This window comes from Coenobita brevimanus, chromosome 97 (assembly GCF_032717465.1).
Source record: "Coenobita brevimanus isolate Jiangsu-jjx chromosome 97, ASM3271746v2, whole genome shotgun sequence".
Taxonomy (NCBI): Eukaryota; Metazoa; Arthropoda; class Malacostraca; order Decapoda; family Coenobitidae; genus Coenobita; species Coenobita brevimanus.
Genome location: NC_137050.1, coordinates 30,989,759 through 31,013,631, shown reverse-complemented (window position 1 = coordinate 31,013,631; position 23,873 = coordinate 30,989,759). Strand labels below are relative to the sequence as shown.

At 43.9% G+C, this 23,873-nt stretch overlaps 1 protein-coding gene and 1 non-coding gene across 2 annotated transcripts in view; both read left to right on the top strand.

Moving 5' to 3' along the window:
• The first annotated feature begins 1,766 nt into the window (after positions 1-1,766).
• The window catches only part of LOC145413641 (MAM and LDL-receptor class A domain-containing protein 1-like), a 114,724-nt gene continuing 92,617 nt past the window's right edge, over positions 1,767-23,873 (top strand). Inside the window, exons 1-2 of the mRNA XM_080283300.1 lie at positions 1,767-1,857; positions 4,578-4,738. Coding sequence (XP_080139426.1) covers positions 1,767-1,857; positions 4,578-4,738 — 252 coding nt within the window. The remainder of the gene's footprint in view (positions 1,858-4,577; positions 4,739-23,873) is intronic.
• Positions 19,871-19,989, top strand: LOC145413923 (5S ribosomal RNA). Its single transcript, XR_013899800.1, has one exon. It is a non-coding gene; the product is annotated as a 5S ribosomal RNA (ribosomal RNA).

Below are 23,873 nucleotides of genomic sequence, written 5' to 3'. Positions count from 1 at the left end.
AAGGCGGAAGCGGCTACAGGCCATTTCCTTCAGGAGGGGTGAGCGGCTACAGGCTGTCTCCTTCAGGAGGGTTGAGTGGTTACAGGCTGTCTCAGGGGAGGCACCTTCGGAGTGGCTACAGGCCGTCTCCTGACGAAGGCGAGAGCGGCTACAGGCCGTCTCCTTCAGGAGGGTTGAGTGGCTACAGGCTGTCTCAGGAAGGACACCTTTGGAGCGGTTACAGGCCGTCTCCTTATTACCCTCAGAGCAGATACAGGCCGTCTTTGGGGTGCTGGCAGGAGCTGGATAGGCAGCTCCACCCCTTAGCTGGTTGGGGAAGGCTCGCCCGGAAGGTAGTCTAGTATTCCTGCTATGGTGGTGGCGGGCAAGTTCCGGGTCATAGGGGCATGCGGCCCAGGCTGACTTATGCCGTTGTCGCTCTGAGTCCCGGCACGCTGTCGTTGCTCCTCTGTTGGCTCCTTGTGGGGGTGTCTGGGTGCTTTTGGGGGCACTATACTGAATTTTATTTATGATTTTTTTTTTTTTTTTTACGGAGGCTGTAAAATAAAATGCTTAGGTGAAATGAAGCAACACAAATTTGTGGAGTTTTACATATTCTGAGAAGAAATCTGAATGCTATTAAATTTTTTAGGCCGTAACTCTTATTCTCTAGCTCGAATGCTGCTCAGAGAATGAAAAGAAACATTTCCGATCATTATGAAGCGCTTTGGTGTGTAGTGTAATGCATTTGTGCACTCCTTTTCGCTTTGGAGTTATGATTGTTGTAGAAAGATAGTGTAATGCTAGGTGTTTTAGGGTCGGCTTCCCGTCCCTCTAACGCCTAGTGTGTAGTTGGGTTCCCTTTCTAGACCGGAGCTTAGACAAATAAGAGAGAGGCAGGACACAAAAACTCAAGGCAACAACCTTACACGTGTATTGCTAAATTCTACAAGTGGAATGGGTAGATGTCACAAGAGTAACTATACTGAACAATTATAAACCTTAGGCCTAGATTGTGGGTGTTAGTACCACGCAAGATACTATTCGGGACAAGATGAATAGCACTACGATCAGGAGTCCTAGGGCAGTGAGACCAAATACTATCACTTAGGGGAAGTCTCGGTTTTATCTATTGAGTGGAGTTCTGTTCACTAGGGCCGTGGCACTGTTTTCACTGTTGGCAGTCTAACTTTTTTGTCCGTCATGTCATTAATTATTGTTATTGCACTGGAGCCTCCGTATGATCTCGGCGTGAGGCTATATCACTAAGATGGTAGCGTGTTCACTCAGACGGACACTTATTTCACTGCCCGGCCATATTCACCGTCTCACTGTTACTTTATTTATTCCACCTTTCCTTTACACTAACACTGACGCTTTTATTTCTGACTTCCCGTATTCTGATAATTCACTGTTCTGCCCTTACTTCACTGTATCACTTTCACTGTGCTTTCACTGTCAGTCACTTTCGGGACTGGGTGTAGTGGCGGTCAGGTACAAGGGCGATGGGAACAACTCAGCCTAACTACTGATGGGGCTGAGTTCTGCAGGGGGCCTCCACATTAGGGGCCACGGGATCACGCGTAGGGGTGTCCTCTCTCGTCTGGAGCTGCTGGTGGCCAAGGGTCCCATGCTCTCGGGGCTCGGGACAGGTGTCTGGCCCTCTGGGCTGGGGCCAAACACCTGCCTGAATCTCTCGCTCAGGCGCCTGATGTAGGATGAGGGCCTCCGGTGTTGGGGTGTAGGGATGTCCCGCCCGGGGGTCCTGGGGGTGGTCTGGAGGTCCCATGGGCTGCGGTCTCCGGTGGCTGGGGACGCTGTCAGGAGTGGGCTGCAGCGTCGGCTTCCGTCGGGGTCTGTCAGGCGAGGCCTCTCAGGGTAGTGAGAAGAGCCCGGTGGTGGTCACGGGGCCTTTCCAGTAGTCCTCCTGGCTGGGGCCTCCCTCTGGGTCGTAGTCTCGTGTTGGGGAGTCAGTACCTGATGGAGGAGTGGCTACCGGCCGTCTCCTGCCGTAGGGCCCAGCTACTGGCCGTGGCCTTCTAGGGGTGCGGCTACCGGCCATCTCCTGACAAAGGCAGGAGAGGCTACTGGTCGTCTCCTGGTTACCTCCGGAGCAGCTACCGGCCGTTTCGTGTAGGAGGGTCGAGCGGCTGCAGGCCGTCTCTGTTAAGGCACCTTTGGAGCAGTTACCGGCCGTCTCCTTATTACCTCAAGAGAGGCTACTGGCCGTCTCCTGTAGAAGGATTGAGCGGCTACAGGCCATCTCTTTGAGGGCACCTTCGGAGCGGCTTCTGGCCGTCTCCTGACGAAGGCGGGAGCGGCTACAGGATGTCTCCTTATTACCTCCAGAGAGGCTACAGGCCGTCTCCTGTAGGAGGGTTGAGCGGCTACCGGCCGTCTCTGGGGTGCTGACTACTAGAGTAATAGCCCCACCCCGTGGTTGTCGGTGGTCGGTACGCCCGGAAGGTAGTCTCTTTTTCCTGCTATGGTGGCGGCGGGCGAGTTCCGGGTCATAGGGGCACGCAGCCCGGGCGTACTCATGTCCCTGTCACCCGGAGTCAGGTTTCGCTCTATTTGCCTCTCCGTAGGCTCCTTCTGGGGGTGTTGGGCTGTCCTCCGTGAGACTATACTGCATTTTGGATAGAAAGAACAATATCGATATTTTGTGACCACATTTCGTGACTCCTATGAACGTTTTGTGGGGCTTTGCTAGTACCTTTGTATTTAAAATGGCTAAAGTCTTTTAATCCGCATGCTGAAAGCGTTTTGGTGCGCGCCCCCGTATACCTTATGTTGTACAGTACGTCATCTCATTTGAATTTGTGCCTACCCATGTTTACGGCTATTACATCACGACCGATACGGTCGAATAGTGTTTCTTGTTTTGTGTAAGTATCTATGGATGTAATGTTTTGCCCTACCTCTGTGTGTCATTTTTTCGGCATTCCGTTACGGTGCAGATACACTGAAGCCCATTCTTCAAAACGGTATAAGACTCAGTCGGTGAACGAGTGAATCAGTTGGTGACACAGTGAGAGACTCAAACTGTATTTCACTGCTCCAGTGGATGCGGCAAATAAATAAATAATAAATAAATAAATAATAAGTAAATAGTTAAATAAATCATGCAGTACAAAGGATTAGTCTTAAAAACATGACATTAAAAAGGTAAAGATAATTACTAACATTTGTTTCTGGTTGCAGTTAAGTTTTATAGAACTTGTTTACAGTAGCGTCTGCATAAAAAGGGGGGCAGGGGGAAGGAGGGAAGATATGATTAAACCCTAATATGGGGGTGCCCACTAGGACCATTATTTATGTTTAAATCAGCTTCAAATTAATTAACAGCCGCTAACAGCACTATTTCCTCTTAATGTGCGTAGCACAGAAGTTGAAACTGTACACTGCTGGACATTGAGGACAGGTGAAATAGTCCAAAATTTCATATAGATGCCAGTGGTCTGACTGGGATGATCCAGCTCCCCATTCCTTTCGTAGCTACGCCACTGCTTGTTTAAACTCTGTGAAACAGAGATTTCTCCTGTCCCCCCTAAAAAAAACATTGGAAATAAAACGTTTTTCTATATCATATCATTCGTTAAGTCACGACTGCTTTCAATATATGCCATTCCCGCAAAATTGTGGTGCAGCATCCATTGTTAGCATTCATATAAAAATTCAAAACATTCCTTATGAATATGTAAATAGAGTTTGTTTTGTCTGTTTTGTATATTATCCCTTTGTGAGAAATAAGAAAGGACACCGGATAGAGCTAGGACTAAAAAGTATACGGATCATGTGGTGTCTGATGGGTAAATAATGTGATAGTTACTGTACCTGATGTTGGTAATGATTTTGATTAAGGCTGCTATGAGAAAGAAAAGACATGTGGTAGGGTATTTGTTGACAGTGTTAGGGAGATTACCGAAAAACTAGTTGGAGAGGAACAAGGGGGTTCTAAGACGGGGAGGGGATGTGTTGATCAGATCTTCATTCTTATATGTTTAGTGGAATACTATCTAGAGATGGAAAAAAAAAAAAAAAGGTTGCATGCTGTCTTCATGGACTTGGGCAATGCAGGGTAGACAGACAAGGAATGTGGAAGGTGCTTAAAGTGTGGGGTAGATGGGAAATTGATGAATGATTCCAAGAGTATGTACGGTACAGTACGTGGGCGCAGGGGCTGAAGTGCGTGGAATGTAAACTAAGTGAAATCTTTTGCACGAACGTTGGACTGAAGCAGAGAAGTATCAAATCTCCATGGTTGTGTAATATACATGCAGATGGTATTGTAAATGAAATACACGGTGGGGCAGTAGGCCTAGATCAGAGGTTCTTAACCTGGGGGGTGCGCCGCCCTAGGGGGGCGTGAGTAAATTTCAAGGGGGCGCGAGCCCGGGTAAATAGCAGGAATTTCTCTAATTATATTTGTAATTCTCTTAACAAGAGCGAGACTAATATCAAGATGATTAGGAAAGAAATACAAAACATGCTTGGACGGATTTATGAACTAAGAGAAGTAGCAATATTTCTAGATTCATAGTAGAAGGCAGATCTCCATGACAAATTCCAGTCTGAAGGCTTTTTGCGCTCTCCAGCTTACCTGGTGCACATCTTCGAAGTGCTGAATGCAATCAACCTTAAACTACAAGGGAAAAACATCAATATCATCATGCACCACGACACCATTCGAGCCTTCATGGCCAAACTCGACCTCTGGAAATGTCAAATTCAGGATGGAAATATACAGCCAGTTTTAGTAACTTAACAGCCAGTTTTAGTAACTTGAATTCTGCTGTCATTCACATTTACCTTGAGTCTGAGTTTAAAAAAAAAAAAAAAAACAATAATCACTCATCTGACTGACCTGAAAGCAGAATTCATCAGATACTTCTCAGATATAGATGGGAAGCGTGAAGCCTGGAAATTCATTAGGAACCCATTTCAATGCGAAGTAGCTGATGTTCGGATGAAATGCAATAGAAGTTTCTTGAGTTGAAGTTCAGCTCCTCAGCTGAGAAAGACTTCAAAGAACTGGATCTTGAGACGTTCTGAGTTAAGTAACTTCCTGTTTACCCTCTGATCTCACATCAAGCTTTTCGGATTCTGACAATGTTTGGATCCACGTATCTTTGTGAAACTGCATTTTCCATGTTCGTTGCTGTCAAGACCAAGTACAGAAACCGGCTGAACGTTCAAGGGAACTTAGGTTGTGCACCCTCTGGCATTCGACCACGCATTCAAGATCTACTAGCTAAGAAGCAGTGTCAAGTATCTCATTAAATTAGTAAGAAAGGAACCTCATTAAATATGATGGGTTTATTGTTTGCACAGAAATCATGCTCAATAAAAAAGACTAAAAACACCCATTTTCTTCAGTTTTTCCTTAAAATCTGGGAGGGAATTTTATCAATTTGGTTGAAGACGCGAGGCGAGCGTGGAGGGAAGGACCAACTACTGGAGGGGGCGTGGTAGTAAAAAGGTTAAGAACCACTGGCCTATATGCTGGAGTGTCCTTAGTATGAGATGGTAAGGTCTGGATTGTGCTGTTATTTGCTGATGATTCCGATACTGTGTGGTGGAGTGAGGATGAGTGTCATCCATAAAGGCTTTGTGGATGAGTTAAAAATACTTATAAGAAACGAATTCCCAAAGTGTAAAGTTATAGTTTTTGAGAGAAACGAAGCCACGAAGTGTGCAGTCAGGCTGGATAGTGAGGAAAAGGATAATATGAGTGCCTCCAAATATGTAGGTACTCACAATGTGATGAGTGAGGATGAAAGCTTTCAGGATGAAGTGCATGGAAGAGAACAGCAGGGAAAAAAAGGTTGGTGGTTCACTGACGACAGGGATAAGTATTAGGGAAGTGATCATGGAAGTAAGAAAGTCGCTGCATGACAGTCTGGTGATAGACATGTAGATTAGACTTGGGCCATTCTCACAGCTTGAGTTCAAAGCTGTGGTTGTTTGAAATTCGATGGGCCTGAGTTGTGAAGTGGGAATGAGCCTCACTGGTTACTGATCACTTCGACCCTTCAGTCTAAACACGACAGGCCTTCAGCGGAGTTGATAAAGAATATGGGATTTTCGATAGCAACGACAAAAGCGCGCTGAAGTAGGAGTGCACCGTAATCTACAACCATTTAGAAGAAAAGAGGATCCCGGTAAACTAGTAATTTGGGGAAGAGCTTGAGAGTGCTGAGGGAAGGCTGATGTGAACATCAGATGTATAGAATGACGAACTGCTTAAGACAAAACTAAAAGCAAAATATTAAAAGAGATTTGTACTAAAGACGTGAATAATCCATAGTGTAGGTGCATGTTATGGAGGGCTAGAGTGTGGGTATGTGGAGAGGGTAGGTGTGTGGTGGAAGACAGGTGTAGGTGTGTGGTTGAGGTCAGGTGTGTGGTGGAGGGCAAGTGCGTAAGTGTGTGATGAGGACGGGTATGTAGGTGTGTGGTGAAGGGCACGTGTGTAGGTGTGTGATGAGGAAGGGTATGTAGGTGTGTGGTGGAGGGCAGGTGTGCAGGTTTGTTGTGAGGACGGGTATGTAGGTGTGTGGTGGAGGGCAGGTGTGTAGGTTCGTGAGGACGGGCTTGTAAGTGTGTGATGGAGGGCAGGTGTGTAGGTTTGTGGTGAGGACGGGTATGTAGGTGTGCGGTGGAGGGCAGGTGTGTAGGTTTGTGGTGAGGACGGGTATGTAGGTGTGCGGTGGAGGGCAGGTGTGTAGGTTTGTGGTGAGGACGGATATGTAGGTGTGTGGTGGAGGGCAGGTGTGTAGGTTTGTGGTGAGGACGGGTATGTAGGTGTGTGGTGGAGGGCAGGTGTGTAGGTCTGTGGTGAGGACGGGTATGTAGGTGTGTGGTGGAGGGCAGGTGTGTAGGTTTGTGGTGAGGACGGGTATGTAGGTGTGTGGTGGAAGGCAGGTGTGTAGATGTGTGGTTTAGGTCATGTGTGTATGTGTACGGTGGAGGGCAGGTGTGTGGTGTAGGGTAGGTGTGTGGCTGAGGGCAGGTGTGCAGGTGTGTGGCTGAGGGTAGGTGTACAGGTGTGTGGTGGAGTGTAGGTGTACAGGTGTGTGGTGGAGGGCATGTGTGTAGGTGTGTGGTGGACAGTTGTGTGGTGGAGGGCAGATGTGTAGATGTGTAGTGGAGGGCATGTGTGTAGGTGTGTGGTGGACAGTTGTGTGGTGGAGGGCAGGTGTGTGGTTTAAGACAGGTGTGATGGACAGTAGGTGTGTAGGGATGTGGTAGTGTGGTGTGGCAGTTGGATTCCAGAAGCGTGGGAGGATATAGAGGTCCAGTGTAGTCAGTTGTGTAGGTGTGTAAAGCAGAGAGGTGATAGTAACGTGGTGGATAGGGTGGGGTTGAAGGGAGGTGTGTATGGGTGTAAGGTAAAGGGGGTGTAGTGGGGTGGAGAGGGGAGGGTGTAGTGTAGTGAGATGCGGTGGTTGTGTTGTGACTTGTGAGTGCGGTGCTTCAGTGTGGTGGCGGGAGTCGGCGTGGCAGGACGTGGCGGGCGGTAAAACAGGCAGTGCCACTCTCGCAGCACGACAGGTATTCTCTCTCTGGTAATCAGTTATAACTTGTTTTTACTAATTTCCATGTAGGCTAATCTGTGACACTGAGTGGAGGCGAAACAGCCTAATGCTGATATATTTGTAATGTATATTTGTTATTAAACCCTTTCAGTGGTGAAGTTTCCCTAAAATGAATAATGTAATTTGATGTTACCCAAAAGGAAGTTGCTCATCAGTCTCAACCACTGGAAGGCTTAACCGAAATAAGTTTTACGATCATATTCTAAGTTGTTTTGAAGATTTCATAACACCTATCATTTATTTTTCACTTACACCTCAATATCCTCCTTTATGTTGTTTATGCAATGCGTCGATACTAATACGATATCAACAAGAGAATGTTAAGGTGCAATATGCAAAATACCGGCAGTTAAAGAAATGTTATGAAACTTTCAGTCACTTAGAATACGGCTGTTAACCTTGTATAAGTGCTCGCTTCAAGTAAACAAAAAAAGAAACACGATTCAAAGGCTCAGTGACTCAACCACGAGAAGGGTGAACAAAAAATTATATATATATATATATATATATATATATATATATATATATATATATATATATATATATATATTTTACAAGTTATTTAGTTACAGAGAACTTGCGTGGCATTCTACCGTCAGTATTGCTATATTTGTAGCCTGATGTGCCGTCTTAAAACTGTGAAGTACTTAAATACCCATGGAGTAAGGTTCACATAATGTTAATATTATTATCATTATTATTAATAACTCCATAGTGGTATGGAATTGGGAATTTCCTTTTGGAAGGGATAGAGAAAGAGAATGATATAACTTAGTTTTTTTTTTTTTTTTTTTCGGTATACGTTTAGAAGCTCTGTGAACATCATCATACTGAATTATTGAAAGTATAGAGATAATGAGGCTTTTCTGATATGAAACAAGATTGATGTACTGTACTGTTTAATAATTTCTTTGTAAGAGACCCTTATTAAACCGAAATAAAAATAAAAGTGGGATAGAAATATAGACTTGTCCTAGAGGTGCCGTGGTTAAGGGACACTCATCCTTGAAAAGTCTGCTGAGGGATATGCTGTACTCCGCACAATACAGTACAAGTCCTACAATTAGATGAAGCAGCTATGATCAGTTATGTAACGAAATTCTGTCACATTAAACATTTTCCCGTGCCTCTTTAATGCACTCCAAAAGGCTGCGTAGTATGAAACTATTGTTGAGGCTTACTGCCCCTTTTTTTTTTTTTTTTTTTTTCCGTGATCGACTGTGATGGGGCCATTTATGCTTTGCGATATCTGAAACAACCGGTGTCGTTGTAGCGGCATGCTCAGTTCTTCATATATGGTGGGAATGGGGTGTGGGCAGAGATAAGGCAATTTCACTTCTGTGGGACCTGCTGTCTGTTATATAAATGTGTTAACGCAATGTCTAGTAATATCACAGCTGTTGTATCAGAGGTTTTTGCTGAAAGTGCCTTGCGCTATAGAACCTACTGTTTACGGTGTGTAACACACCGAAATCGTTGTTACAGGTTATGTAATTTGTGGGCTAGAGGGGGAACATGGGACTGACCGGGGATCCCAGGTCACTGCTATTATATAAAAGATAATTCATACAGTGTATGCGAAGCCTCTAGTAAAAACAAGGAAACTATACTTGTCAGGGTGAGTCGAAGTTACTGCAATTCCAACTGTACTGTTTGATTTATAAATAACTGTAACCTGTGCGATTTGTTTGTGGCCACCCCAAACGGGATTGAGGCGTCTGGCAATAGATAGATAGATAGAACCCGTGCCTCTGAAGAATAATAATGTATTGTTGTGGTAATACTCATAAAACAGCCTGAAGAAAAACTTGGAAAGGGAAATAATTAAATAAATAAATGAGTAATTAAATCAACTTCCTCCTTAGTCATGACACAAAATTCCTGAGAATAATAAACAGATTCAGATGCTTTCCTACACATATTACAGTCTCCCGTCATCACAAGGAAAACACAAGGCTGCCAGACATTCATACCAAGCCTATGATTTCTGAGACCCACGTGTGTATATCCATCACGTCACACTCAGCCAACCGTTCCTTGGGACGTTATGGCTTTTAGCATGGTTAAATACACTTGTGCTTTTTACAGACTAGAGGCGGCCTTGAGATTAGAAGGGTCTCCCCCTATCCGTCCTCTTTGATACTGAAGCTTCAAGGTCGGACCCGTTTTTTATGGTCTTGCATGAGCGCCCGGACACCCTAGAGCGGAGATATTTTACAGATTATCCCCCTCTCGGCGGTTTCTTCATGATGAACATCGAGTAGAATGCCAGAGGCTCGTGGGAATCAATGATGATTAGGTTTCTTATACACATATAATCGCCACGCACCGTTTCTGTGATTTGTGGTTGAGAACGTAGGGTTGTATTTTAAATGGAATTCTGATCGTGTGTGTGTGTGTGTGTGTGTGTGTGTGTGTGTATATATATATATATATATATATATATATATATATATATATATATATATATATATATATATATATATATACAATAGCAGGAGGATTTTTTACTTTAAAATGGCAACATTATCAAATTCAACATACTGTACATAGAAATTGAGTAATAAGTTAAAGCTAGCCTGTCAGAGTATAGAAACTAACTTAGGAACAAGCTACATAAAACACCAACAAATGTCGCACTAAGTACTTCTTATCGGTGTTTCATACATAAATACACAGGCTAAGTATCATATAGGCTGCCTAGGGGCCGTATTGACAGAGTTATTAGTTTAACAAAATCCAGTTTCCTGTGTGTTCATAAAGTGGGGTATATTCATGTCTCGGAACAGATCAAAGACTAAAATACCACTGCCTAGTGTTTACATGGGATATTAATTGGTTTTTATTGATGATGATGATCTCACTTATCCTACCTTCAGACGATTTTATTCAGTTTATGGGAACCTCGCAGTGAAGGAGTTAGAAACAATCTCCGGCATTCGCTTCAAGACGATTTTTTTTTTTTATTGCCTTTACCAGCAGACGAATATACTCAGTTTTGGAAGTCACCACGAATTATTGCTACATGTGGATTTTTTTTTTTTTTTTTTAAGCTATCATGGTTAAGACGTTTTTTAAAGTCTAAGTCTGTCCTTAGATGAACATAACAGCCTCATGATAAAAAAACATGTAGTCTATACAATAAAAAGCACCATGCGTCATCGAACTGAAGGGGTTGAAGATACAGGCCTACAGTGCTGAAACTTCTCTCTAATTGTGTGTTCTAATGAGAATGGTTTTGTAAGACAAAGACTTGCTTCAAAACTGCGAAACTGCTACATAATGTTCTAATACATAATTTACTTGCACTTAGGTTAAAGGAATTAATGGAAAGCTGCAGTAATGTAGTAATATATCGCTTCCGGTCAAATGCGAAACATGGAGGTCAGAGTAACTCCATTCAAACCATACCAGGTTCAAATAGGTGAAACTGGGTCAAAAAATGGACATTTCTGGTCGTTTCATGTCATCTCAGGTTTACTCAGCCACTTAAAGTCTAATTAGGTCCACTGAGACTAATTCAGGTTGCTTTAGGTTAGGTAAAGATCATTCCCTTCCAGTCAGAGCCAGCGAGGACCACAAATATCCTCCATTTAGACCACTGCAAGTCCTGTTAGGTCAATTTAGGTTCATTCTAGCCACTTCAGATCCAGTCAGATCCACTTAGGTCCAATTCCATTCCACGCCGTTTAAGAAGTTTAAACCATATTTCGACCCAGATACAGCAAAGCAAGGCTGTTTCTCATAATGCTGATTCAGTCGGTTCAGCTTAGGTTCATTTACCCCTTCCTGCATTTCTATCCTTGCCCTTAACTGACAGAATAGTTTTGTTGGTCACAATCTTCCCTATACCAAACAGCCTCGAGAAAACCAACAGGTCTGTTGCTGTTTGCTTTCCTTTGTACTCCTTCACATCGATGGTGCTGGAGAGCAACCACTATAACTGGCAGTACTACCTGGGGTTGAAAGTTCATCAGTTTCTCCCGTATCTCCTGAAAGGGGATTGTAGAGTGCAGAAAAATAACAACTTTAGTCTGCAGTCCACTGGGTTCACGTCCATTTGAGCCTGGGGCCACAAGAACAACTTCGATGTCGTATTGTGTATTTTATTCTTGCCACAACCACAGTGTTATTCAGCTTTAGGTAAGAAATCAGGCCGTGAAGGAATTAATGGAGACTTTCTAATCATCACTACAAATGGTCTCTCCGAAGTAAAAGAACAAAAAAATGAGGTAGCAGCAGCTAAAAAAGTCACCGAACTGAAAGTCAAGGTATCAAATCAGTTCAATCCATTTTCTGAAAAGCAGTCCAGATTATTATTATTATTATTATTATTATTATTTTCCACTTCATGTGCTAGAAAGCTTTAAGATAAATAGCATGAGATCATTTGGTTATATGGAAGGAAAGGAGAATAACGGATTGACTAGGAGTGCGTGTGACGTGGAGGGGGGGATGAGAAAGGATAGAAGGGGATGAGATGAGGGGGTGGTGTGGAGAGGTACAGTATAAGTGCAGGGGATGTAAGTTTGAGAGAGAGCAGCCTGTGACAGTGGACACGGTAACTCGGAGGCGATTCGACTGTGGCCACCCTTTTCGGGATTAAGGCGTCTAGCTATAGAGAGGTAGACAGACAGATACAGTAGACAGACAGATAGACTGACTGATTGACAGATGTCCTTTCAAGTCTGTTGAGAATCATTTGATCCATTTAGTTAATTGGAGGTCGATTCAGATTATATCATTGTAGCCATGTGCAAAAACAGTCATATCTAGGGAAGCTTTCTAGATACGGTTGACTATTCGGTGTGTGTGTGTGTGTGTGTGTGTGTGTGTGTGTGTGTGTGTGTGTGTGTGTGTGTGTGTGTGTGAGGAGTGGACGAGACGGGGTGGGATGGCAGTGGGTGGTGGGGTGTGATGAAGGCATCATGAGCGTTGTAGGTGGAATGAAGGGCAAAAATGACAGGAGAGGCAGAGACAAGTGGCCAGGAAGGACCAAGATCGTGGGTAGGAGGAGTATGCCCTGCGAAAACGGATATCACATGTGGGATGCCTTTGGTGATGGTAAGGTTAAACTTCAAGCACCAGGTTTCTCTTTGATATTCAGAGAGAGAAAGAGAGAGAGGTGTCCCTGTATTCGCTGGGTTAATAAATCGCAGATCACAGTGATACCTATGATTTCGTGACTCCTTTTCCTTAGCGAATTATTTTGTAAAACATCTCAATATCCTCTTCCAAGGCTGTGATACAAAATTTGGAAGATACAGAAAACATACAAGAGAGTGTTAAGGTGTAAAATGCAAACTGAATCGCTGGGGAAGGGATGTTAGGAAATCCTTCAAGCCGAATACTACACTGCACCGCCTACCTTCTGTACAGTGTACCTCTTGATAATGGACGAAGTCATTGTTACAAAAAGAAAACAGCAAATAACACATTTCAGGACATCATGAGCACATTTATTATTATTATCATCATTATTATTATTATTAGTCCACTTATTACATAGGTGGAAACCATTTTTTTTTTTTAATGGGATTATTATTATTCCGGCCTTAGAGTCTCGCGACGATTCCAGGAGAACCGGAGAGTGCGCGAGGAATCTGAAGGGCTCAGGTTATTTGTCCTGGCATGGGCCACTACTGATGGAACAAAAAAACATCCAAATCCTTTATGCGCAGTGGAAGGATCAGTATTATGTTGTGAACGAGAAAAGTTTGTCGTGTTTACTGGAAATTTCAGTGGGACTTGCGCAAGAAATATGAACTGCTTAGTCTGTGTGTGCTGGTACGGGCCACTGCTAATAGAAAAAAAAAAATCTAAATCTCCCCATTGGGGTTAAGGTCAATGTAAGAAACAGTACGTGGGGACTAGTGACTCCGCAGGACAGCTAGAGTTCTAGTTATTATTATTATTATTATTATTATTATTATTATTATATTACTATTAATACTGCTGTTACTACTATTACTACTCCTACTAGTATTATCTTTTTTAATTCCATCCAGAAATATAATCCGGTGGGGGCCACACTGACTAAGCATGGGAGTCACAACTCTTCCATCATAAACCTAGTCCCCCACCCCCCACGCCTCGCACTTAAGGACGCACTACACTATACATATTCCGTAGTTAAAAGTTCCACTACGTTGCCTGTAGCTATTTATGATGAAAAATTTCTCTGAGAAATATGCTTTTTATAATCATAAAAGGCTTTGTCCACCTCTTGCATCGTAAAAGGTATATGCAGTTCTCGCTAATAAGACAGGTCCACCAATGATATACTGTAGTGCCGAAAATCATCATCAGTATACAGTATATCATCACAAACTGGCCAGTTGCATTTCTCAGTTCCTCTCCTTTCCAAAAATTTCACTGTACAACTCTCTTCCCTACTTTTAACACTGTACCAATATATGTTTTTTTGCCATAATCCACATCACAGTATTTTCTCTCTTTAGGGCATGCATACAACCTGAAAATGAGAAATATCTACTTGTTGACACCCAAAACCACCATAAATACAGCAGACTATAAAATATACCGCTACCGGTAGTAGTATATAATGTATGAAAAGTAGGTTTTTTCTTGCGAAAATCTCTTGTTGTTGTACCAACTCAACCTGGGTAAAAAAAAAAAAAAATGGTGGGCGAGTCAGGACAATTGTCTATTAATCCTTCAGCACTGCTCTGCTGTAAAAATGCACTTTCTGGATAAATCACAAAAAAACTATAACAGTTGGAGATTTCACCCACCAAAAAGTAGACCTTTAGCTCTAAAACTAACTGTGGGAAAGGATAATTGGCAAAATAAGTGTATATTCAAAAATGAAATTCTACAAAGGTCAAAATGCTACCCTTGCGTATTTGCACATTTTTCATGCATTATTCGTGGTTCTACAGAAAACTATTATTAACAACATATGAAAAGTTGGGGCAGAGCTATTGAATGGGCACCACAAAATGAAAATGTCTTGGCATTTGGCATTGCAGTGCCCACTGTTCCAACTCACCCCGTGTCCCGCACTGTCCCAACTCACTACACCCAACGCTGATGTCTATGAAAATCCATCGTATGTTAAATACTTTACTTAGTTCAGTGATGAATAGTTTACTTCAGTGATTGTTGCCACACTGGGCACAGGTAACTAAAGCCTGATATATATCACAAGGATAATCTACAGCAATCATTGGCTCCCAGTTTCTGCGAGCACCTGCACTTATGTAGAGCTCATGGCATGACATTATCATTTGTTATAATTACTAGCAGTAATAATATCCTCCACAATGTAATGCATTTGCTAAACATAAACTAACCTTAACTCATGACGTCCTGTATACTTGATTGTTGCGGCTGCTTCCCGGTGTTTCATAATCAAGTAATCCAAGGAAACCCATGGAATACGTCTTTTCACTTCTTGTCACGGTACAGCGTGCAAGTAACGTAATTAGCAAGTTGTATGAACTGGTCACTGGTGCAACACGATCTATGAGAGTTGACTGATGGTGCAGGCAGGTGATGAGCGAGTGACACTCAGCTGATAGCCGGTAAACGTTGGCACGATTGTTTATTTTTCTTGCTAATTCTACCACATGTAGGTCTACATGCTCACAGGTACTCCTAACTATAACTTATTGGTAGCGGAGTTTCCCGTTTTGAAGATAATATGTCATAAGGTACATAAAAAAAATGGAAAATTTCGCAGAGCGACACACGTTTCTTGCTTCCTTTCCTGACTCCTCACCCGCCCAGGCGCCAACGGCTCCCCGTGCGTAAATTCGAATATCTGTCTCGCACCTAAAGTAAATCTTAAAAAACATGTGTATACAAGACTTTTTACTCAGAATTGTATATTTTGTCAGTTCTCCAAATATGTGACATATCGATTATTACACCCTGGATTAAACATGTATTCGACATTTAAGATTCGCAGCCTATTCTCGAACACACGCATAAATTTCGGGGGAGGGGGGAGGCCCGGGCCTCCGTGCCCCCCCCCCCCTGGTGCGGCACTGACGAGTATTGAGTTTTATTCAGGTTAGGGAAGACTTCGAATAACAGGGGTTAGATATAGTCATAATAAAACCTCTCATTCAATCCAAATTGATTAAAAATTGTCTGGAGATGGCAAGAGTAATGGGATGCTTTCAGTTCCGGTAGATGTCACCACCATGGGGACGAACACATTCCCCGCTTTGTTTAAACAGCATATTGTTCTTCGTTAAATATATACACTGTTGTGTGAAACTGTGAGTCATGGTAATGTCATATACCGTAATATTCATTCATTCATTGCCAGACGCCATGTATCCCAAACAGGGTGGTCAAGGGTTTAGAGTTAATTGTTTTACAGGGAGGGGCACTAATCCTCCACCAACCCCACTTAACACGCAGGGAGTTATGCCAACAGCATCTGGTGTTCCCAGGCGGTCACCCATCCAAGTACTAACCAGACCCAACGTTGCTTACAAATAGAACACGTATACAGTATATAACGTACTGTAGCTTGAATTGTTTATCATAAACGGATATTAAAATAATCATTGATGCCATATGATGGCAACACGCTATTTCAGTGGTCCTTTATTATTTAATTTCTGCTACATTTAGTGCAAGTTAGGTTCTTAATACATAGTTTGTTCAGACTGTAAATTACTCCTAGTGGGTATCTTGACTCAGTGTCTACGTGGGCAGAAATTGAATGTTGAGTAAATACTGGGACTCAACATTTTGCTCACTCCCTTCACGCATGCGCACAAGACAGTCCAGTGTTTAAAGTTTTTCACGAGAAGTTTGTTTTTAAAGCAAACGCACGAGGACTGATGCTTCAAATAATACAATTTAGACTACTTGTGGTCTGGTTAGGTTAGATAAAGTAAGGTACTGTAATTGCTTTGGAGGGTCTGAGGGGGCAACACCACGGCCTACTCAAACCGTGGCACACGGGTCTTGTGGTGTGCCTGCGTGAAGGGAGTGAGCAAAATGTTGCGTCCCAGTATTTACTCAATATTAAATTTCTGCCAATATAGACACTGAATGAGTCAAGTTACCCACTAGGCGTAATTTACAGTCTGAACAAACTATGTATAAAGAACCTAACTTGCACTAAATGTAGCAGAAATTAAATACTATAGGACCACTGAAACGGCGAGTTGCCATCACATGTCATCAATCTATCTATTTATTGCCAGACGCCTCAATCCCGTTTGGGGTGGCCACAAGCAAATCGCCTCCAAGTCGCCCTGTCCCCCGCCATTTCACTGCCCTGCTCCCAAATCACACCCCCCTCTCTCATATACCTCTCCATCCCATCCCTTCGTCTCATCCTCGGCCTCCCCCTCCCTCTTCCCCCCTCCACCTCACTCACATACACTCTCTTCGTCAGTCTTTCACCCTCCATCCTCTCCACATGGCCAAACCACATCAATGTGTTCCTCATAACGCTTCCTATCACATCCACATCCACACCACAACGCTCCTTTATATCCTCATTCGTCAGCCTCTCTCCATGTGACTCCACAGGCTTCTCTTAAATAACTCATTTCCACTGCTCTCACTCTTGACTTGTGTCCTTCCAACAACGTCCAAGCTTCACTTCCGTACGTTAGAGTTGGTATCACAATACTGTCATGTAGTAACTTTTTCACTTCCATGCTCACTTCCCAGTTTCTTATCACTGCTTTCAAAGAACCAGCAACCTTTCTTCCCTGCTGTACCCTTTCAAGCACTTCACCCTTCAAACCTCCATCCTTACTCATCACACTACCCAAGTACTTAAACGTACTCACATTTTCCAATTCCAATTCCTCCTCATCAGTGATATTTTAATTTCCATTTATGATAAATATAAACAATTTACGCTACGTTATATGTACGTGTTCTATTTGTATTATTTATATTACGGTATATGACATTACCATGACTCACAGTTTCACACAAGTGTGGATATTTAACAAAGAAAAATTTGCTGTTTAAACAGCGCGGGGAATGTGTTTGTCCCCATGGTGGTGACATCTACCGGAATACTAGGCTTTTCAGAAGCACCCCCATTAAGGGACTGAGGAGTGAACAGGGGCTTCAGCGGTGAAGTGGAAATCCCCCCCCCTTTTTTTTTTTTTATGGCGGAGGAATCTGGCAACCCCACCCTTACTACTTGAGCTGTAGGCTGCCTCGTAGTCCCAACGGCGTAGGAGGGCTTCGTAGATTAATTTTCGTAGTACCTCTTCCATAGCGATTCATTCTGCAGAGTACACATCAGTATTCTCTCGTCTGTCATCGGTGCAAATGTAACGATGTTAAGGGGACTTTGATGGATGGTTGCGGAGAGGACGGACGTGTGCTGAACTCTCCTCCAGATTCTAGGGCTGCCCCACCGGCAATAGTTTTGCACTTTCCCTGAATAAAGTTAGGTTAGCTAGCGTTCACATTCCTCCCTACCCTTATTAGAGATATAGTAGGTGTCTGTATCTGTTTACTGAGATTGCCTTTGCTTTCTCGCCTCTGGAGTGTACCCCCCACTGATCGCTCTGGGGTGAGTTATGCACAGGCGCGTCCTCCCGAGAGTGGTTTGAGAGGGGAATCTCAAGCTAGGTGTGTCTTTCCCAGGTACTTTGTCCCTTGCTTGGTTTTCTCCTTCTTCCCACTTCTCCCTCACGGGGGGAGTGGTTACTATGACGGACGCCCCCTGCTGCCTCCTCCACCTTCAGGGGGGGAGGTGGTCCTGACGAATGTAGGAACGACCGGACTGACCACCCCCAGACTGACGGACGCCAGACTCGTGCCCCACTTGACGTTCCTGTTGACAATGCCACGTTCGTCATTATCCATGCTCTAGGTTCGACTCCCCTGTCCAGTCTCAATCCCTTCCTTATCAAGAAGGTGATTGACCACTGTGTGGGAGAAGTTGAACAAGTGAAAAAACTTGCTAACGGAGATCTCCTTGTAAAAACTGTTAACTCGTCACAGGTGAGAGATTTGCTGAAACTGCGTAAATTCCACTGTTACGATGTCGAAGCCAAAATCCCAGTCTCCATGAATACTTGCAAGGGTGTTGTCACTTGCAGGGATCTCATGGTGATGAGCGAGGACGAAATCGTACAAGAATTGGCGCAGCAAGATGTAATTGAGGCTTAATTCATAACTCGTTACTCGGAAGGCATAAGGACGAAGACAGCAACTATTATCTTGACATTTGCCAAAGTTTCTCTTACTAGTCAAGTCAAAGTTGGTTATGAAATCATTCACGTTCGACCATACATCCCTAACCCTTTCCATTGCTTGAAATGCTAGTTGTATGGGCATGGTTCCAAGACTTGTCGGGCTTCCCAGCCAGTGTGTGGCAAGTGTGCAAGCCAAGGTCATGCTGCGGAACATTGTACATCTGAGACGGTCTGTTGCTTTCACTGCAAGGGCGCTCACTCCACTTCCTCTAGGAATTGTCCCAAGTGGAAGGAGGAGGAGGTCTGCACAGTGAAGGCAACTGAGGGCATTTCCTATTACGAAGCTAGGAAAAAGGTGAAGGAGTTGCATGCAACTCCCACGCTGAATAGGTCCTATGCTTCTGCGGCAATGTCCCGTCCTGTGATGTGCTCTGTAGCAACGCAGACTGATCCTGTCCTTCTCCCTCCTGCCACTCACAGTACATCTCCATCTCGACCTCCTGTCCGCTCCAACTCTCTCACTGACATCCCTAAGGCTTCCACTTATTCTCAGGCTGCTGCTGCCTCTCCATCGGTACGGCCTAAAACGAAGCCTGACAAGCCTACTAAGAATAACATGACCACCCTCACGAAACAGTCACATCCTCATGTCCTTCCGGTTCCTACTCCAGCGAGGGAGAGAAAATTTAGCTCTTCCTCGGGGGAGGCTGGGAACCTAGTTATTGATGAAAATATGGAGGTTTCTGTCAACAAGCACCGGGATAGGTCCCCCGGTAGTTGCTCGCCTACTGGCGGGCGACAAAAAAAGACGAAGCACACTGGCCCCCAACGAAAATCTTAAACCGCCGCATTCACTCTATTACATTGAAACTGTAGAGGTATTGGGAATAAGTTACAAGATATAGCAATCTTGCTGTCAATACACAGGCCAGACATTGTTTGTTTACAGGAGACGCGCCTGCAGAGGATCATCCTGATCCTCCACTGTTAAAACACTATCACTCGTATAGAAGATATGAAGGTCACGGAGTAGCCATTTACACACACAAATCACACCCACAAACGGAAGTGATTCTAAATTCTACTCTGGAAGCGGTCGCGTGCAGAGTAAAATTTAATAACACATATCTGTCTATTTGCCATACCACGTTGAGTACACCGCTTCCCGTCCGATCAGCGAAGTTAAGCAACGTTGGGTCTGGTTAGTACTTGGATGGGTGACCGCCTGGGAACACCAGATGCTGTTGGCATAACGTTCTCCCTACGGGTCAAGTGGGGTTGGTGGAGGATTAGTGCCTCTCCCTGTAAAACAATTAACTCTAAGCCCTTTCCACCCCGTTTGGGATACATGGCGTCTGGCAATGAATGAATGATGAACTATCCTCCACATGGCCTCATTGATAGTGATGCTTTATATTCACTATTTGAACATCTGCCTGGGAATAAGTTAGTGTTGGGCGATTTTAACACCCATCACTATCAATGGGGTAGCTTGAGGATTGATGGTCGTGGGGAGCAAGTAGCCGACCTAATACTACAGTCCAACTTCTGTCTTCTGAACAATGGAAGAGCAACTCGTGTAGATGATCGTACTGGTAACTTTTCGGCCATTGACTTATCTTTGGCCTCCCCTGGTATACATCAAGATCTCTCGTGGGACCCTTACGACGACTCCTTGGGAAGTGATCATTTACCCATCTGTCTTTCTTATACAGGCGACATCGTTTTGGACCCTCCACCTCCAAAATTTAACTATAAGAAAGCAGATTGGTGATCCTTCTCAAGGATAGCCAATTTAGATATATCTGGGGAGACCATAGATGTTAAGGTCGAAAATATAACTACTTCCATATTACACGCAGCTGAGGCTGCTATTTCCAAGACTTCTGCAGTTCATGCGAAGCATAGAGCACATTGGTGGACACCAGCATGCCGACAAGCATTAAGAAAACGCAATAGGAGATACAGGATTTTTGATAGTCAGCCCACTGAGGAAAACTTTATTGCATACAAACAGGCACCGGCTGAGGCAAGGAGAATAATAAGAAGGGCCAAACGTGACTCCTGGCGGTCCTTTGTGTCCACGGTGACTCGTACAACACCATTACGTAAAGTCTGCTCCACTATAAGAATATTAAATAATAAAGGCCCATATTTTCCAATCACCACCCTTCAGGTTAATAATAACATCTATGACGAGCCCGTGGACGTTGCTAACATCCTCGCCAGGAGTTTTTCTCATGTAAGTAGCTCAGCCAATTATGATCCGCGTTTTCAACATCATAAACGCATGGCTGAGCTACAGATATTAGACTCTGCCACAGAAGACGTAGACTCTCCGTACAACCAAGAGTTTACGCTAGATGAACTGCTCCTTGCCCTTAAATCCTGTAAAGACACCAGCCCTGGACCAGACGCCATCACGTATGGTATGATCCAGCATCTTAATCAGGACAACCTGATTAAGATGTTAGCATTGTACAATGAGATTTGGCCGTCTCGAACGTTCCCAAACTCATGGCACTTTGCACACGTCATACCGATACCCAAAGAGGCCGGTCGTCTTATGAATCCCACTTCATTTCGTCCTATTGTGTTGACTTCTTGTCTATGTAAGGTCATGGAACGTATGGTAAACAGTAGGCTTCTTTTTGTTTTAGAGTCGAAGAATTTGTTAAATGATCAACAATGTGGCTTCCGTAAATACAGAAGTTCACTAGATCATTTAATGAATTTGGAGCATTGTATTGCAGAGGCATTTGCCAATAAAGAATTCATGATAGGGGTGTTCTTGGACATCCATAAAGCCTATGACATGACATGGCGACACGGTATACTAATGAAGCTCTATGCTTATGGTTTAAGAGGAAATTTGCCAATTTTTATTTCAAATTTCTTAAGGGACAGAACTTTCTCCATCAAATTGCCCCGTAACATAACATCGGATATATTTATCCAGGAAAACGGGGTGCCACAGGGAAGTGTGCTTAGTCCTACTTTATTTAGTATTATGATCAATGATATTCTGTCATCAGCTCCCATCCCGAGGAATCTTAAATACTCGCTCTACGCTGACGATTGTGCAATATGGCACTCTTCCCGTAATGCACAATTTTCGGCTGGGCGGATTCAAGCAGCCCTTGACTCCGTCCACCAATGGGCCCTGCAGTGGGGATTTAAGTTTTCCGTCCGTAAGTGTGCCGCTACAGTCTTCACTAATCATAATGTACCTAATTTGTGCTTAACTTTGGATAATCAGGCGGTACCTTTTCAAAATTCTGTAAAATTTTTAGGAATACATTTTGATCGTAGAATTAATTTTAAACTTCACATTAATACTTTGCTTGCTCGTTGTGATAAACCGTTAAATGTCCTCAAGTACCTAGCGGGTACTACGTGGGGTGCCGACAGAAAATCTTTATTAATGGTGTATAAGTCCCTTATTCGATCGAAGCTAGACTATGGCGCACAGATGTATGGCTCGGCATCCGATGCCACACTGAAAGGATTGGAGGTGCTACAGAATAAATGTTTGCAAATGTGTCTTGGAGCCGTCCGGTGTACCCGTGTGGCTCGTATGGAAGTGGAGGCGAATGTGCCTCCCCTCCGTATTCGCCGTGACCACCTGGCCTTGTCCTACGGCGTAAGGACATTTAGGAAAAGTAATATCGGCAATGTGGCCTGTACCCCCCTGCGTCAATACCACCACCTTCTGCGGGGGGTGCGTCGGCCACTTGCCGCTCGCCTCCACTTACTGACTCAGGAGCTTGGTGTGGACCCCAGTGACTGTGACAAGTTGGTGCTTAAAAATATAGCGCCTTGGGAGCCACGCGGCTTTACAGTGGATGTTACATGGCTCCCAGCACCAAAAGCCAAGGCACCGGAGGCGGAGGTCCACCACTTGTTTCGTAACATCATTGTTCGTCACTTGGGGTCCCATCAATTGTACACCGACGGCTCCAAGTCGAGTGAATGTGTGGGTGCAAGTGTGTGGTCGACTGAATGTGCCCTCAGGTTTCGGTTGCCGACTCATACATCTGTGTTTACTTCAGAACTTTTTGCTATTGACAAAGCCATAGACTATGCTCTCAATTCTAGGCATGACTCATTTGTCATATTTTCAGATTCAAAATCAGCCCTTCAGGCAATTGCATCTTGCACTACGGACTCTCACGAGATCCAGGGCCGCATCGTTAATAAGTTTCATTCATGAAACAAGTCATTCACGCTGATCTGGGTGCCTGGTCATTGTCGTATCTACGGCAATGAGCAGGCTGACTTACTTGCAAAGTCGGCTGTAGAGCTCGAGGAGACTTGGGACGTTCCTCGTGATTTACGGTCGAGTCTATCTCTCGGAAAGAAATCAATAAATCTTCTGTGGCAAGGTCAGTGGACCAGACTAAATATTCCAACTTGTAAGCCATACCTGGGCGACTGGGACACTGCCAACCGTCCCAGTCGCCTAGAAGAAAAAGTGTTGGCACGGTTACGGCTCAATGCCACCATTTTAACCCACCTGAAACCATATATGGAAAGACGCGTCCCACCGCACTGTGACATCTGTAATGCGGTGTTATCTATCAGTCATATCATCCTGCGCTGTCGGCGATTTATTCGTGAACGTGCATCACTTATAAATTACTGCAGTGCAGTAGACGTCCCCTTCACCCTTTCCACCATCCTGGGTGGTGGGGACATTGTTATGACTGATAAATTGATGGCTTTCTTGAGAGAGACCGGACTGATCAGAGTGATGTGACTTTTTTACTGTATGGTTATGTTTTTTTTTTATCAACGGTAAATATGTATATATAGTACTGTTAACTAGGGTTGACAGTTGACATATTTGAAATAGTTCCTTCTCCCACCGATCTATTTCTAATATTGATGTCCCCTACATTAAGCCAAGTTCCTCGCCTGACAGTCACCAGCTGATGAGTGCAAGTGTTCAATATAGGAAGGTATTGAGCACTTGCAGTCGATGGTGGTATGCTGGGCGAGGTTCTTCATTTTTTTGTACAAATTATGTAAATACATTATACTATCTTGTTTAAGTTATTCCAATTAGGGCAGACAGCTGACGTATATGGAAATGTTCCTGACTCGTCTGGTTCCCTTTCATATATTGATGTCC